The sequence below is a fragment of the Hemiscyllium ocellatum genome, chromosome 23 (assembly GCF_020745735.1).
Source record: "Hemiscyllium ocellatum isolate sHemOce1 chromosome 23, sHemOce1.pat.X.cur, whole genome shotgun sequence".
In the NCBI taxonomy this organism is placed as follows: domain Eukaryota; kingdom Metazoa; phylum Chordata; class Chondrichthyes; order Orectolobiformes; family Hemiscylliidae; genus Hemiscyllium; species Hemiscyllium ocellatum.
Genome location: NC_083423.1, coordinates 47,102,756 through 47,121,649, shown reverse-complemented (window position 1 = coordinate 47,121,649; position 18,894 = coordinate 47,102,756). Strand labels below are relative to the sequence as shown.

Sequence of the window (18,894 nt, the reverse complement as noted above, 5' to 3'; positions counted from 1 at the left end):
GATTACAATGCTCTGAACAGAACCAAGCTATCCCTGACATGAATTAAAATTAACACGCTAGGTGAATAAATCTAGAGGAACAGGAAGAGGACAATGTGGAGCTTACAGAACTCTTGTTCCCCCACTGCAGTACATTTGGATGAATTAACATTTGAAGGGTTAATGCAAGGAGGCCAAACAACAAAGCACTGAATAAATAGAGATGAGCTAACCAAGAGCGAATTGAGAATTCAGTGGCAGAAGGTGAGAGCTGCAAGTATAGGTGAACAGAACACTATAATTCACTGTTAACATCAGAAGCTACAAGCTCTTATTTTCCAATTGTCATTATTTTAACAATTAACAATCACGCAGTTAAAATGACACCAATCAGAAAATCTAGATTAGAGATTTAATTAGAATCACTGCCTAAAAATTTGCTGAATACATTTATTTAAAAAATTCAAAACAATTTACTATCATTGAAACAAAAAAGTTTTAAATTTTCATACCTGAGGCAACAGGGATATTACACTCAATACTCTTTAATGTTTGTACTGCATCAGACACCCGAGATGGGTAAACACACACTGCAGCAGTGGTAATACCTACAAAACAACACAGATCACTATTCACTCTTGAAAGCTTTGAACAGAATTAAATGTGTAAACTACATATACCATGAGGATAACACCACCAACATCCTCATACAGCACAGCTATGATAATAACATTTTCTGTCAAAACAGAAGGGCTCTTTGAATTCTACATGTTCCTTTAATCAAAAGTACTTGATCATAGGTACGTAGACTACAGTATTTGGACTACAGATCCTGACAGGAGGCATTTTGATAAGGCAAATCACAGCAGGACTTATACACTTAGTGGTAAAGGTCCTGGGAGTGCCACCAAACAAAGAGACCTTGGGGGTGCAGGTTCATAGTTCCTTGAAAGTGAAAGAGGCTTTTGGTACGCTTACCTTTAATGATCAGTGCATAAAAGTTGGGATGTCATGTTGTGACTGAACAAGACATTGGTTAGGACACTTTTGGATACTGCACTCAATTCTGGTCTCGATCCTATGGGAAACATGTTGTTAAACTTGAAAGGATTCAGAGAAGATTTACAAGGACGTTTTTGGGGTTGCAGCATTTGAGCTATGGGAGAGGCTGAATAGGCTGTGGCTATTTTCATTGGCATGTTGGAGGCTGAGGGATGACCTTATAGAAGTTTATAAAATCACGAGGGGCACAGTTGGATAAATAGACAAAGTCTTTTTCCCAGAGTAGGAGTTGTCCAACACTACAGGGCATAGGTTTAAGGTGAGAGGGAAAAGCAACTCTTTCTACACAGACGGTGGTGAATCTATGGAATGAGCTGTCAGAGGCGGTGATGGAGGCTGGTACAATTATAACATTTAAAAGGCATCTAGATAGGTACATGAATAGGAAGGATTTAGAGGGATATGGGCCAAATGCTGGCAAATGGGACTAGATTAATTTAGGGTCTCTGGTAAGCATGAACAATTTGGACTGAAGGATCTGTTTCCATGCTGCACATCTCTAGGACTCTATGCAAGTCCTCAATGTCCAAGTAACTCAATCCTATTTATACTTATATTTCTTTCTCCTTGGTGTATACAGTTTGGCCTACGACAAAAACTCAAGATTCTGAGTTGATGTCATCCTCAAAATCAAGGCTAGCTGATGATAATGATAGTGTTTGAATTTCACAGTACTGGACGTTCTCAAAGACTGTTCTTAGCTTTGCTGTCTCACTAATTCAATAAATCCTAAGATGACAACACCAAAATCTGTTCTTATCTCTCATTCTGTAAAAGGAGAAGCATGGAATTCAGATGTATATGTGATTCATGAAGACAAAAAGCTTCAGCTTCCTTATGATAAGAGCCTGAGTTTCACACATTTTCTATGTTTCCCTTTGTCAGGCCACAGTTTAGGAGGTAGGCTGATTTAGTTAAAAGGACCAATGATAGCCTGGAGACCAAGTAGATTGCTTAGGAGGATTAGAAATTGCTTTATACAACTTTCGCTCAGGGTGTGCAGAGTCCAAGATTGCGTTGTTGAACTTTTTCCTTTCACACTGTACAATCTCCTTCATGGCTTATCTTCACTCTAAGCCTCATTATACTTTGTATTAAAGGGAGTTTGCAGGAAAGGCCTTCACAACTGAAGCAAACACTACAATGATTAATTGCTAGGCAGCTGTATTTTCAAACAAGAACATTGTGATGTTGCTAAGAACACAATCTTTAAAATGAAATGTCAGGCAACTATTCTGCATGAACATGTGTGAAGTAACCAACATTTCACAAGAACAAGGTAAGGGATGTAATGAATACCAGACTCAGGAAATGGAAAGGGTAGAATTAATGTTCAGCTGATGAGAAGTGGTGATGTTATTCATTGCCCATTCATTAGTAAGACTGACTCCTGGAGAAAGGCAATACTAGTCCAAGGCCTTTCTATTCAAGAAATAAAACCTCTAGCACTCAAAAACAAGCAAACTCTAAGAGAAAATAGCTACTTATGATGTTTAGATGTAGGGGTGGATATATAAATTAGCCTCTTTTTTTTAAGAACCAAAGAATTTAGAATGCCCAAAGTATCCAGTTCCATCCACTGTTTAGGTCCCAAAACTTTTTAATTACTTTGAAAGTAGTGCCAGCAGCAGGCATTCATATGAGTTCTGTTACCTTCGTTATCCATGTTCAGACTCTTCAGCAGGTCTTCTCTGATGGGGTGCTTGGCTTTGTAGCAGAGTCTCTGGACATTTGAAGTTGTGTCATCACCAGACAGTGTGGTGAGGTCAATACAGGTGACAGCCTTCAGCAGCCATGCAGCCTACAAAACAAAAAAAAGGCAAAGGGGGGGCCCATTCAGTCGAAATAACAAAGAATCAGGCTGTCATGACTTGCCGGAAGAAACAACGCTATAACATTCATTTTCTGCTTTAAGACAGACATTCTACATTTGCAACCATCATCAAAAGCTTTGACTGGCAGGCATACAAAAGAGATGTCAGCTATTTTCCACATGTGACAGAAGTTATCTGTAATCAGTGCCGTTCTTCCTCGCTCTGACAAATATAGATACATTTCTGAAACATCCATGTGGTGAGAATGATATTTAGAAAACATTTTAATGCTTTTCTGTCTCAGTCTCCAATTCATACTATTAGTTACGAAAACAGCTTGTTAAACATGGTGGTACAGCTACAGATATAAAAACAAGTTTGTAAGTGAACCAATGCATCCCAATCTTCTAAACAAGGTGCAGCTGGTCAGAAATCATTATTGAAACCACCCACTGGACTGAACTTTGGCTTTGTGACTAGCATGGTTCTCAAAGATCAATTCTGACCCATCTGTTACAGGACAGAGGAAAGTGACATTGAACACAACTGAGTTTGTACCAAAATAACACTGGTTTATTAACGTGAATCAGAAATAAGCCAAACAAACTATTTGCACAAGCATGTTTACAGAAGGAATTACCATCAACGTCTAGCTGAGGGATGGGTATGAATGTAGAAAACTGCATCAGTTGGTCCTTCAAATAGGAAGGATATTTGCTAAAGAGGCAGACTGCAATAGAAATTTAGAAATTACAGGGGTAACCATTTCACCCATTTTGACTGCTCTGGTGTTTGTTCTTCGGTCAAACCCGATATGCTTATCACTTTCACATGAAATGTTATATGCTTTCAGTGGTTAAAGGGTACATTTTGAAGGGCACCTGCTATTTATCAATGTCATACATACACAACACAGTCCAAAGTTAATGGGAAAATGAGGACTGCAGATGTTCGAGATCAGAGTCAAAAAGTGTGGGGCTGGAAAAGCACAGCAAGTCAGGCAACATCTGAGGAGCAGGTGAATGGAATTTTCGAGCATCAGGAATGTGGGGGAGAAAGGGAATCGAGAGATAAATAGGAGGGTGGGGTGGAGCAGGGATGAAGGTAGCTGGGAAGGCGATAGGTAGATGCAGGTGGGGGCGTGATAGTGATAGGTCAGAGGAGAGGGTGGAGCTGATAGGTGGGAAGGAAGATAGACAGGTGGGACAGTTCAAGAGGGCAGTGCTGAGTTGGAGGGTTGAATCTGGGATGGGGGGGCGGGGGGCAATGAGGTAACAGGTGAAATCGATATTGTTGCCATGTGGTTGGAATGTTCCAAGAAAATGAAGCGTTCTTCCTCCAGGCATTTGGTGGCTTGGATTTCACGATGGAGGCGGCCAAGGACTTGCATATCCTTGGCAGAGGAGTGGGAGGTGGAGTTGGAGTGATCAGCCACAAGGTGATGGGCTGGTTTGGCGCATGTGTCCCAGAGATGTTCCCTGAAATGCTTCACGAGTTGGCATCCCATCTCCCCAATATAGCGGAGACTACATCAACAACAATGGACAGTATAGATGAGGTATTTGCAAAAGTTACACATCCGAACACCGCATCTATTGTCTCTGTTGCTCTTGATGTGGTCTCCTCTACATTGGGGAGACAGGACACTAACTGATGGAACATTTCAGGGAACACCTCTGGGACACATGCACCAAACAACCCCACCACCTTGTGGCTAATCACTTCAACTCCCCCTCCCACTGCACAAAGGACATGCAAGCCCTGGCTTCCTCCACTGCCAAATCCAAGCCACCAGACGCCTGGAGGAAGAACACCTCATCTTCTGCCATGGGACCCTCCAACCTCACACCATCAACATCTATTTCATCAGTTTCCCTCATCTCCCCATCCCCCACCTCATCCCAAATCTAACCTTCCAATTCGGCACCGCTCTCTTGAACTGTCCATCTTCCTTCCCAACTATCTGCTCCACCCTCCCCTCCGACCGATCACCATCAACCTCCCAACTGCATCTATCTAGCGCCCTCACAGCTACTTTCCCCCCAGGCTCACCCCACCCTTCTATTTATCTCTCAGCCCCCTTCCCCAGTTCCCCGACCCCCCCCATCCACATTCCTGATGAAGGGATTATGCCCGAAACGTTGATTCTCCTGCTCCTCAGTTGCTGTCTGACCTGCTGTGCTTTTCCAGTGCCACACTTTTCAGCTCCAATGTTACTGGCCTATTTACCCAAGCTTCACTTACATCTAAGAAAGTGCATCTAGAGTCATAGAGATGTATAGCATGGAAACAGACCCTTCAGTCCAACCTGTCCATGCCGACCAGATAACCCAACCCAATCTAGTCCCACCTGCCAGCACCCGGCCCATATCCCTCCAAACCCTTCCTATTCATATACCCATCCAAATGCCTCTTAAACGTTGCAATTGTACCAGCCTCCACCACATTCTCTGGCAGCTCATTCCATACATGTACCACCCTCTGTGTGAAAACCTTGCCCCTTAGGTCTCTCGTATATCTTTCCCCCCACCCTAAATCTACGACCCCAGGAAAAGTCTTTGTCTATTTATCCTATCCATGCCTTTCATAATTTTGTAAACCTCTATAAGGTCACCCCTCAGCCTCCGACGCTCCAGGGAGAACAGCCCCAGCCTGTTCAGCCTCTCCCTATAGCTCAAATCCTCCAACCCTGGCAACATCCTTGTAAATCTTTTCTGAACCCTTTCAAGCTTCACAACATCTTTCCGATAGGAAGGAGACCAGAACTGCATGCAATATTCCAACAGTGGCCTAACCAATGTCCTGTACAGCCGCAACATGACCTCCCATATCTATCAAATAGTCTCCTACTGTAACTTATTTCTGTATAATTTGGATTGCTCCATTTATTTAAACGCATAGGCTTTCTAACTAACTAGCAATTTGTTGATAGATATAGTTAAAACTCACTGTAAAAAGAAAATACATTCAAAATATCTGTTTCTTGGAAAAACCTATGAGTAAACTCTTCCTAACCTCAGCAAGGAAGAAACCAAAGCCTGTATAGTCCGTAGTGGTGTTGATGGTGGATGATCAGTAATAACCTGCAGATGATCTTTAGCCTCAAACTCTCAATGGGATTTGTTGCAAATATACTTAATCAAATACTGTTCAATTACATGATGTTTATGGGGTCTTGAACCACTGTAAACATTTTTCAACTGCAAAGGCCTCCTTCAGAGCAGCACTATTAAACTAGTTATCATTCTGAATCTGCCCCACCAAATTTCACTGCTTCCTTCCACATCAAACTATTTGCTATTGTGGTCTCTTGCTGTCTAAAAGTAAGCTAATTATTTACACTTCACGAAAGAAACTGAATTTATATAGCACCTTATCACATTGCCAAGACATCCCAGAGCCTTTCAATTCGTCATATTTTAGGATTTTGACTTTATTTTTCTGAGATAAATATTTTGGGATCAAATTAGGTTAAGGGGTTTTTAAAAGATATAAGTTCACAAAGCTAAAAAAAATACAAGCTGCAGCATCGTCTTGTGAATTCAGAGCAGTTTGTCAACAGTACTATCACGTGGCACTTGCTCACTGATGCTAAGTTTGGGTTCCATCAGGGCCATTCAATTTCTTCTAGCCTTGGTCCAAAAATGGACAACAAAGCTATACTTGAGGAACAGAGTCACAATGGCTGCCTTCGACATCATGTCTGCATTTGTTCAAGTGAGGCATCAAGGAGCTCTGACAGAACTAGAGTCAATGGGCAACAGGGGAGAAATCCCTGCTTGGAATCATACCTAGCACAAAGAATAAAGTTTATGGCTATAGAAGGTCAGTCATCTCAGTCCCAAGACATTGTTGTAGCAGCTTCTCAGAATAATTTGTTGTCCCCCATTTTCACCTGCATCAACAGTGGCTTTTCTTCCATCATAAGGTCAGATGTGGAGATGTTGACTGATGATTGCATCGTTCATGACTCCTTAGATATTGAAGCATCTTATGTTCATATGTTGAAAGACCTGGAGAACATTCTGGCTTATGCAATTTGAAAAACTATAAACTTCCATCCAGTCCTAAACATTTTACTACTACTCTCTACTTATTTTTTAATTATTTTTTCATATCCAGACAGCCAATGCTCCTTTGATCCCAGGGGCTTCAAAACTGGTGAGAAAAGTCGGCCAAGTTAACTACTTACTTGCCACTCCTTGCTCAAATTTCGCCTTGTCTGGAGCTGCTCTGCACGTCTCACAACAGCAGGTTGGTTCACACGGACTCTGGATATCCAGCCCAAATCTGAATGGAGAATCAGAACATGAAACATGTTGCCTTTCCCCTCTTCACACAGAGCAGCACAACAAACAAACTAAAACAAGTTGTCAAGTTTGCAAGCAAAATCACATCCACCAGTCTGTCAATATCAAAATAATTGCTAACACTGAAATTAGAAGAGTAAATATTCACCCAAAAAAAGCCTGCGAAACAAATTTGGGTGTCCTCAATATATGGACACTTTTGACACCTCACAATGAAACCACATGCTGCAAGTATTCAATACAGACAAGCTAAAGTGGGCCAACCGAAACCTCTCATCTACATCTATTGTGAGAATGTGAGGACAGGCTTTACTGTCATTTAATCAGAGAAGTGGTCTCTAAAATTTGTCTTGGGATCAGTAAGAAAAGAACAACCAGAAGAGGAGGAAGCAATAGCGCTTCAATCTAACATGGCTAATGTACATTACAAGACTACACTGCTGATGGCAATCCTAGTTCAAGGCATGGTACATATGCACAAATGCCCATTGTCAATGGACATCCAAATTACCGAGGCATAGTGCCAGCTTACAAAATGTCATGAAAATACTACACTGCTTGGCAACTGGACAATAACTACATTTTCCTAAGACTTCTCTTTCTCCAAAATGTCAACATTCCTCCTTAGATACAATGTTTTCTCACACTTCATCAGATTCTGGAAGCTGAGCTCAATTCCCAATAGGAGCCTTCAAGGTTGAACTTTTTTGTATTATTGATAATTCTGTGTATGTGAAACATGATAAGATTCACTATGTGCTAACCAGTTCCTACAGCAACTCCGTTCTCAAAATTAACTCAATTCACGTGCATTATTTCAGCACCGTAACACTGCATCATTCAGCTGTCTTGGATTTATGCTGCTGAAATCAAATTTAAAATAAATTGTAAAATCATGGGGACATTGGACATGGTTGATATAAGGCTGCAATGCAACAGACCGACCTTGCGGAATAGGATGTACTTTGCATAAGATCCTTGTCACTGACTGACCCTCCACCATTCAGCTTATGAAAAGAGCATCATGGTATAAGCTACAGACCATGCCTGCACAATCTGCTTCTCTATTATTCCCCTTTCCACTTAATATCCTCAGACATGCCATTTTGAAATAGAACAGATACACACTTGCAAATCCTTTCATGCATTTCACATATGCCACAGTAACCACATTTAAACAAACCAAAACTTACAAATATCAGAAAATGCATTTTCTTAAAGGCTTAAATTTTCAAAGATCACATTAAACACATTATGAAGCTAGCTTATACCTAATGCATTACGGTGCCAAGATGATCTCTGCTGAATATTAGCCAAGGATCCTCCACTGCCTAACCAACCACTATCATCATCTCAATATATTATACTTCTCTTTCAATGGCACTTCTTTGTCTTTTCAGGACTAGAGAACAGTGGAATTGTCAAGTACTGTTTATGCACACTTGTGCGCAATTCCATTGTGTCATTAGAACAACTTGCAGCAAGAGGCTTCACAGCAGTTTAAGAAAATTCCTGTGAAACACCTTTGAAAAGTGAACATTTCAAACATCAGACTTGGAGATAATCAAAACAGGTTTTCCCTTCGCCTGCCATACTCCTTTTATATCATGGGGCTAAGCAAAAATCTTTATTTTATTGGCCAGTTTAGGGCCATTTAACCATTGAGATCTAAGTCTGATTTCATATTAGCACCTTCCCCCAATATTGCATCTTCTCTTACTTTTGAACTTCTGTGATGCCCTTTCCTGGGGCCATCACTTTGGTTTTCCAACATGAAGTAAACATACCACACACTGATGTATTTACAACACACAAAGAGGGTTCAGTGAAAATCAATGGACGAGATGAAACAAATAAAATCAAGCCTGCTGACCCATATATTGTTTTCCTCCTTGCTGATGTGCAGTATGCATTGATTAGGTGCGATGTTTTGTGTTTGGAATTTAAAGATTTTACCTTGGTGCAAGTTGTTTTCAAATCTGTTATACCTGACAGGACAGCTTCCCAAATGGGGTTATGAGCAAAGTTTTGGGATCATGAGATTAGATTGGATCCCCTACAGTGTGGAAACAGGCCGGTCAGCCCAACCAGTCCACACTGACCATCCGAAGATTAACCCAACCCCCAGACCCATTTCCCTCTGACTAATGCAGCTAGCACTATGGGCAATTTAGCATGGCCAATTCACCTGACCTGCACATCTTTGGACTGTGGGAGGAAACTGGAGAATCCGGAGGAAACCCACGCAGACACGGGGAGGACGTGCAAAGTCCACACAGGTAGTCGCCCGAGGCTGGAATCAAACCTGGGACCCTGGTGCTGCGAAGCAGCAGTGCTAACCACGATGTGAAGCAGTAATGGCTACCATGCAACTCTGACCAAGTGAATAGGCAGCTGTAAATCTTCAGATGAATATTCAAACTGCAGGCACAATCTAAATGCTTGAATACCAGGTCTGGCTCATCCAGCAGTGTACCTGGTCGGTTCTAGCTTGCTTTTAAAAACAATTAAGTTTTGTATAAACCTTTCTATTCCACAGATCTCACTAAAGGTGTCACAACAACTTTCCAGCCTTCAAATGGGGTCCTGGTGGGAAAGCATTTGGAAACCTCTTCCTCACATGCTAGAAGCTGAAAAGCTGCAATGGGCTAACACCTTTGAGAATTGCTCTATTTGATATTTTACCTAAATACCGTATATACCAGTGTAAAAGTCAATCTCATATAAAGTCAACCCTTTATTTTTGGCCAAACAATCTTGTGGTTTCCATAAATCTCATGTAAAACGTCAACCCCATTATATGACATTACAAACCTCTTATAAAGGAAACTGCACATTCCCATTAACCCACTTAAATGAAATCGCATTCATACATACCAGTAACTCTCCTCATTGCTATTTGTTTAATATATTGCGTCTCCATTCATTCAAACTCTACTTAGTCCACTTGGTTTTATACAGCATGTTTTGATTCATTCATTCATTCATTCAGACCGGTACTAAGTCTGTCGATAGTTATCGCATTTTGTTCACGATACATGAAAGTTAATATCATTAAAAAGTTAATCATTTTAATTGTGCCAATATATCTGAATAAAAATGAGATATTTTGGCCATGTATATCTTTAGCAAATGTTTTAATGTTGCTGAGGTTCATAACATATGAGAGTATATGGGAGGGAAATGGAAGAATTTGGTGAGAACGTTCAAGAAGCCTATACATTCAGAATTTAATAAATGTTTCAATTTAAGTGTGCCATTATACCAGGCCAGGACGATGTTAAACAGTGTGATTTTGCTAGATTTCAATGAGTTCTTGACATGTTAAATACTGGTATGTATAAATAAAGTTTCCTCCCAGTAATTCATTCTTCTTTCTCTTGCTTTTATCTGGTAATTGCCGTCACTGTAATTCGATGTTTTTCTTCTTTACCTGGATTAACTGTGCAATCAAATCGACTTCTGCTCATCATACGGTATTTTGAACTGCAGCATGAATTTCAGTCCCTCAAAGCTAGTACCTGTGTATTAGTCAACCCTAAAAACTGAACCTTTAAAAATAGTCTAAAATGTTTGACTTTTACACAGTATATACAGTAGTTGCAATTACTCAGTAAACAGTACTCTAAGGACACAGTTACATAAGAAACACAATACATGCAAAACACAATTACTCCACCAAAATTATTAAGTGCATAAGTGACTCTCAAATATCCACAAGACAAGTTCCAATTTACAGGAATGGATAGCTTTTTGAATGTCTTCAAAAGACATTGCTTGCTTGATGGAGCCAATCTGAATTGGATACATTGCATTGCTGTTTCAATTTGTACAGCAATTTCTACTGCAAGACTATCAGAGAAACTTACTTTCACTGCAAAGCACTTGCACTTTGTGATTATGCAGATACTTTTTTTTTAGCTTTGAGATTCTGTGAAAGGCAAACCACGTGTAAGAAATCCCGAGGAGTTCTTTGAGATAGTAATGTGCTATGGGCAGAGAGAAACTGATGAATGTACTGTACAGATATTTCCAGAAAGCATGTGATAAAGTGCCAGATCGAAAATCATTGTGGAAAATTAAAGCCCATGGGTATTGGCTAAGAAGGCACAAGGAGGCTACACAAAGATATTGATTGGTTAAGTTAGTGAGTAAAAGTCTGGCAAATGGAGTATAAAATGGGAAAATATAAAATTATCCATTTGGGAAGAGGAATAAGCAAAAAAAAATCACAATAGTGGGAAATTATAGAAGCACCTGAACGTCTTAGTACTCAAATCACAAAAACTAAGTATGCACATAAAGTGAGTAATTAGGAACGCCTGAGTTAACAGAGCACTGGTGAGACTACATCTGGAGAACTTAGTACAGTATTGGTCAACTTATTTAAGGATACATGTATCTGTGCTGGAAAGAAGGTTTACCAGTCTAACACCTGAAACGGGTGGGTAGTCTTACAAAGAAAAGTTGGTCAGGCCAGGCTTATGTCTGCTGGAATTTAGAAAAGTCAGTGGCAACTTGATTGAAACAAAGACGACCTTGAGGAGGAGTGATGAGTTACATGTGGACTGGATGTTTTCCTTGATGGATTCACAATGAAAAATCAAAAAGTTGTCAATATAAAATAGAGATGAGGTTTTTTTTTCCTCAAGTTAGTTTTTAAAGAGATAGTGGTTGCACTAAGTTGCAAGAACATGACGACTTTTAGACCCATTAATTTCTCCAGTATTACTTCTTTATTAAAATTAGTTTATTTAAGTTCCTTGTTCACACTAGACCTTGGTTTCACACTATTTCCTGAATGGCTTTTGTGTCTTTATTGTAAAGACAAATGCAAAGCACTTGTTTAATGTCTTTACCTTTTCCTTGTTTCCCAATATAATTCCCAATGTCTATTGCCTCTACTGAGTCCATGTTTAATTTTGCTGACCTATTTCTTTTTATTACATAACCAAAGGAATTATATCTCTTGCTGTTATGGTCCTTCTTTGCTGAATAATAAAATCCTCTGAATAGTCAAGCTTCTTTTTTGGTATTATTATAATCCTCTTCCTTTAAGCAAATATTATTTTTAACTTCTCGTTATCCATGGCTGGACTAATTTTCACATAGGTCCATATTTTTCAAGGGAATGTTGAAAAACATGAATTAATTAAAAGTCAGTCAAGGCTGACACTGGAGAATCTGAGAGATGTTCATGGTTCTTGCTGTGCTTTTCTTTGGATTTTAAAATCCATACTTATAAATGGTAATAAAAACCAAAACAATTCATCAATTTTGTCGTGGAAATACAATCAATTATATACTTGCATTGCAATCGCCATAGTGGCCAATGACTCCTAAAAATAAATTTAAATTTTCAGTTAATTGCTGAAAAGATTAGACAAAATATTACTATTTGAAGCTTTTAATGTAACGAAAGACTAACAGCATTATTGGCTTAACATTCTCTGTGCAGACAACATGTTTTAAGCCACACATCAGAACACTCCCCTTTTCCTAAAGGCCAACCAAAAGTACACTTCACATATACTTTGTTTTTTTAATTTTGACGTTCAATTTTCCGAGGAACAGTCCTAAGTTACTTGTAACGTGAGGGTTCACTTCTCTTATTTTCTCAACCTGGCGATCTTTTAATCTCGGAACTGCCTTTCAGTGAGGATTTTCCCTCAGATTCTGCCTCTAGCACAAACCAGAAGAATCCTCCAGACTTGCTTTAATTTATTAATTCAGTCTTTTTAATCACAATACGAGTTCTCTCTTTATATAAATTAAACAAAAAAAAAACCACATGAATGATGGAAATCTGAAAAAGAAAGAAATTCCTGGAGCAACTTGGTAGTAACCGTGGAGAGAAAGCAGAGTTACCTTCTTCAGTTATCTCCTACTTGATAAACAGCTTGCTGTCTTTAACTGCTATCTCTATCCGGGATCTTGCAGATGAATCTTGTCTGAGAGTTTTCACAGATAACTTGGGCCCTAGATCTCCTTCATGCCATTGCCATTGTAAACGCAAAACACTTGGCAGTACTGTGTACAGCACTTGGGCTCCTTATTTTACAAAATATGTAAATACATTTGAAGCTTTTCAGAGAAGGTTTATCAGACAAATAATTGGAATGGGTGAATGTCTTATGAAGAAAGGTTGGACACACAAGGCTCGACTCCACAGGAGTTTAGAAGAACAAGAGGTGACTTGATTGAAACATACAAGATCATTCTCAACAAGGTGCACATGAAAAGGAAGTTTCCTCTTGTGAGAGAATCTATAGCTCGGTGCCATTGTTTGATAAATCTGCTGTCCTTTTAAAGACAGAGATAATGAGGTATGTTTTCTCACAGAAGACAATGTTGCTTTTGAATTCTCTGTCTCAAAAGGTAGTGAAAGTAGAGTCCTTGAATAATTTTAAAACAAAGATAGATTGATACCACTCATTTGTCAAGAATCTGAGTTCATGGAATACAGAGCAATCAGACCAACCAGGATCTAATTGAATTGGAGAGCAAGCGCAAGATTAGATTAGAATAGATTCCCTAAAATATGGAAACAGGCCATTTGGCCAACAAGTCCACACCAACCTCTGAAAAGTAACCCACCCAACAAAGAGTCAAATGTCTACTGCTGTTTCTAATTCCCATGTTCAGTTTTATACATTGGAATCACCCTGGGTCTTGTATCTAGTTAAAAATATGCACAATCCTCACATGTTCAATTTTCTTTTAAATTGTTAGTTTACTTCCAAAATAAAGTACAATCCAAAATTCTCAATGCAGTGAGCAGACTTCCAGTCTATTAGATTAGATATCCAAAGTATGGAAACAGGCCATTTGACCCAACAAGTCCACACCGGCCCTGCAAAAATTAACCCATCCAGACCCATTCTCTGACCCTAAATATACCCGACTATTACACCTAACACCAAAGGCAATTTGGCATGGCCAATTCACCTGACCTGCACATCTTTGGATTTTGGGAGGAAACCCGGAGCATGCGGAGAAAGCCCACGAAGACATGGAGATTGTACAAACTCCACACAGACAGACAGTCAGCTGAGGCAGGAATTGAACCCAGGTCCCTGGCACTGTGAGGCAGCAGTGCCAACCACTAAGCCACCGTGTCGCTATTCATGGTTCACACAGACCATTACCATTGCAAGCACCTATCTGCATGTTAGCATAAAACATTCTGCACCACCGTTAATCTATAGCAATCAAATCACCCAGATTACCTATTAGATTGTTTCAAGAACGTGATCCCTTTCATTTTATCCTAGACACTCTGCCCCAAAATTGAATCATGTTACACATCCTCAGGTAAAGATTTTTTAACGAGTAAGGAAATCCAGTGATTGGAGGATAAAGCAGGAAATTGCAGTTGAAGATTATTAGATCAGCCATAACCTCCTCAAATGTCAGAACAGACTCAATTGGCCTCCTTATATATCTCATGGTAACACTTAGATGTTATACATGTTTAGTTTGATTCTTTGAAAAGAGAACAATCTATATTTACAAATAAAATTTGCATTCATGCAAAGGATTTGCCAATTTTGTTCAGACATTATGTATTGTTATGCATCAGTTTTTAATGGATCAGAATTACCTCACTACTAACTATGAAATGGCTGGGCAATTTCACCATTATTAGGTTTCTAAACAGATTTGATCAAGTGTGTATTTACAGTGCAACAGTTCTACACAAATCATTTTACATAATTAACAGAAAGCAAGACAGTAAAACTTGCATTTACACAGCAGGTTTCATGAACAGAGCTAATATAGTTACTAGCATAATACAGGAAATACAGCAGCCAATATGCAAACAACAAAATACTGTCATGACCAGTTAAAGTAATACCAACAAAGAAATTAATATCACCAAGCCCAAGAATTGCAAATGGAGTCAATTAACTTCCATTCACACTATCTGAACCATTTATACCTGAAAGCCCACAAAATGTGCCAAGTTTTTTTTTTATATATGGCCCTTTGCAGCTTCATGAATACAAAAGGCAAAACGTGAGACACACTGAAGTAGTGAAACAAAACCAGATGATGAAAACATTCGGCAATACGTGCGGTGAAAAATAAGGCATAACGCTTGAAATCAACTGGGAGAAAGTGAGGAGTGAAGATGCTGGAGAGTCTAGACATGGTAAAGTGTGGTGCTGGAAAAAGCACAGCAGTGCAGGCAGCACCTGAGGATCAGGAAAGTCGACATTTCCGCCATAACCCCTTCCTCAGGACTGGGGGAGTTTGAAAGGTCAGCCTGACAGAGGGGTAATGGTTTCTCTCTGCACAGATGCTGCCTGCCCCGCTGTTAACCTATAACAGCTTCGCCAATGCTGTTCTATCGCCCTGGTGACCATTCCTGGAGCTGCTTGTGGGCCCCACCTTGAGGTGTCCAACTGATGGATCGCGCAGAGACTTTAACCCCGAGGGTGGGGAAGGAGAAGGGGGGAGGGGGAGAGAGAGAGAGGGGGGGTGGTGGGGAGAGACCCCCCCAAAGCTCAGCTTCCCGGGTCCGACCAGTTACCGGCTCCCCTCGCCCTCACCCTCTTTCACTGACTCCCAACCTCCGCTATTCCTTACCCAGCGGACAGCCACAATTCCGGGCCGCCATGACATCCATGACACCGAGAACTTCCGGTCTGTGCGTCACTTCCACCAGAGCGCAGCCCCCGCCAATCAGAAACGGCCTGTTCCTCATGGGGAATGAGAGTGGCTGCAGGTCAATGTCCATTGGTCACACCTTCATTAGGCATTAGCTGCAAACAGATTACCCACTGTCACAGAGGGCACCTCCTGAGCAGAAAGTCAGGACTGGAGACACTGGAAAAGAACAGCATGGCAGGCAGCATCCAGGGGGTGGTACAGTCGACATTTCAGGCATAAGCCCTTCATCAGGAATGATTTATACCCCAAACGTCGACTCCCCTACTCTGCAGATGCTGCCTGACATGCTGTGCTTTTCCAGCACCACACTTCTCAACACCATCTCATCAGCTTCAGGCAGATTACCCATTATAACCGAGGCCATCTCATTAGCTCTGTCCATTAGAAAATTAGAGCTGAAAATGTGTTGCTGGAAAAGCGCAGCAGGTCAGGCAACATTCGAAGAGCAGGAGAATCGACGTTTCGGGCATGAGCCCTTCTTAAGGAAATTAGAAAGTTAGTCTGGATGATATCCATTGTGCCATTAGTACAGTAGAGTCCATCACATCCCTTGTGGATGGAATGCACATTTTAGAATTCACTTACCACATGCAATTCCACATGGCACAAACCAGGGGCTGGATACAAACATAGAAAAGTTAAACCAGTCCTTCCATATAGTTAACACCAGCAAGTATTCTTGCAATCCTTCCTTACATTACTTCCAAAACTTTATCATTAGCAACAAAAAAATTTGAACAGATTCTGACATTCAACTTAACAAGCCATGACAATGTAAGAATTGATGGCCAGATGTTTGAAGCTAAGTAATCAATTCTAGCAGTTTGCTAACTATGTATGCAAGACCAATAAGTCTAGAATGACCTTGGCCTGTTTCAAAGAAAGTTGTAAAAATGAGTCTATTTTAACTTATGTTACACAAGCCATGCTCAACTCTCTGTTTGGGAACAATATAGCCATGTATTATTTATCACATCTTAAAACCTATCAAGAACTACTCATCAAATCTCCAACACTCCATACTGTTGCCCTATCTACAGATGGCTAATTTTTAAAAGCAATTCAACTACAGTTTGTGTCAAAAGATGAAACCCTTAGAGTTAATGCTCGATTGATGTCAGTTATCCACAAGAAATTTTAGCTGCATTCTGAAACATTACCATTCTTGTGCCAGGCCATTTAATTGCCTTATCTGGAATCAGTCATGTAGTGAACTCATTTTCATCTGCAGTGGCTCATTAACCCACATCCGATCAAGGCTCTGGCACTAAAAACACTCAAATAGCTTGAAATTAAATTGCATATAACAGAATAAAGTCACTCACATGATCTCCCCTCATGCACCATCAGAGCTGTAAGAAATCTATCTTTTGTGGGTTACATTATCTGAATTTCCCAACACAACTATACACCTCTCCCTTCAATTTTGTTCTCTCTAGTTTACAGTAAGAGCTCAAGGCAAAAAACCAAGTTTGCTTTCTCTAAGGAACAGGATTTGACTTGCTTTTTAAATAAAGTTTGTGATACTTTTTTTCCATGCAGATACTCGAGACTTCATTCAATCTCCCAGCACTAATGACTTTTGGGAACAGTAACATGGAAAATTATAAATTGTTCCATCACTAAATCAGCAAAATAAGTGGACTCTCCCTACTGGCACGTCAAAATACTGACTTCTAATAAGTAACTTATAAATCAATTAGTTACCATTTAACATTAACATCCTTAATGTTGAGTAAAAATGAAACAAGATATGGCAATATATCCATTTAATCATCCTGACAAGCATTGAACAAACTTCCTCTTTAGTGGCCTGCATACACACACCTTTCCTCAGAAGTTGCACCTTCAAACCATTTAAAGTGAAAAAGGGATCAAAGGGTATGTGGAGAAGTGGGAACAGGCTACTGCGGTGAATGTTCAGCCATGATTGGACCAAATGGGTGGAGCAGGCTTGAAGGGCCAAATGGCCTACTCCAGATCCTATTTTTTTTTAACCGTTCTTCCCAGTCCCTCCTCCCCTCAACCCTTGTATCTCAGCCTAACATCTTATCTTATGCACCAGGGTCTGCCCCCTTTGAAAAACTCATACTGAAAACCTGGGCTCCTTCTATTAGAAGATGAAGAATGTAAAGGTGGGTTTGGATGTTATGGACCAGAACAAGCTCCTTCAAAACAGGTCAAGGAGTTAGCCTAGACTCTAACTTATTTTTACTTTAAAGGCAAGTGCCAGTCATTGCATTCCAGGTAATTTGATTGGTATCACGCTTGAAGCAAAACACTTTATTAGTATACTTTAGTTAATAACTGCTCCAATATACTAACTCCCCATAAACACACCCTCAGCAAAGGTAAAGTCAGTGCAATTCCAGTAGGAGGAAGAGAACCCCAGCTTTTAGCTCTAACAAAGAGGAATACCAGTTTCAAGACCACAGCAACTGCTAAAGTTAAACTAAAAATCCTAATTCCATGTAAGTTTGACCCCACTCATGCAGGCTGCTTCTATTGTTCCAACTTTTAAAAAAAAACCAAGGCCTCATAAGCTGTTAACTTTATTGTTTTGGTTCTGTTTGCCGAGCTGGGAATTTGTGTTGCAGACGTTTCATCCCGTCTAGGTGACATCCTCAGTGCCTGGGAGCCTCCTGTGAAGCGCTTCTGTGATGTTTCCTCCGGCATTTATAGTGATTTGTACCTGCCGCTTCCAGTTGTCAGTTTCAGCTGTCTGCTGCAGTGGCCGGTATATTGGGTCCAGGTCGATGTGCTTATTGATTGAATCTGTGGATGAGTGCTATGCCTCTAGGAATTCCCTGGCTGCTCTCTGTTTGGCTTGTCCTATAATAGTAATATTGCTTGTCATAGGAGTGTGTGGTTACAAAGGATAGCTGGCCGTGTCATTTCGTGGCTAGTTGGTGTTCATGGATGTGGATCGTTAGCTGTCTTCCTGTTTGTCCTATGTAATGATTTGTGCAGTCCTTGCATGGGATTTTGTACAGTACATCGGTTTTGCTCATGCTGGGTATTGGGTCCTTCATCCTGGTGAGTTGTTGTCTGAG

At 40.3% G+C, this 18,894-nt stretch overlaps 1 protein-coding gene across 1 annotated transcript in view; it reads right to left on the bottom strand.

Annotated features, from left to right (window-relative positions):
• dera (deoxyribose-phosphate aldolase (putative)) overlaps window positions 1–15,822 on the bottom strand; it is a 44,979-nt gene extending 29,157 nt beyond the window's left edge. Inside the window, exons 1-4 of the mRNA XM_060843217.1 lie at window positions 15,758–15,822; window positions 7,048–7,145; window positions 2,695–2,842; window positions 492–587 (exon numbers count right to left, since the gene is read on the bottom strand). Of these exons, the coding sequence (XP_060699200.1) occupies window positions 492–587; window positions 2,695–2,842; window positions 7,048–7,145; window positions 15,758–15,797 (382 nt within the window). The 5' untranslated portion in view covers window positions 15,798–15,822. The remainder of the gene's footprint in view (window positions 1–491; window positions 588–2,694; window positions 2,843–7,047; window positions 7,146–15,757) is intronic.
• Between the last annotated feature and the right edge of the window lie 3,072 nt (window positions 15,823–18,894).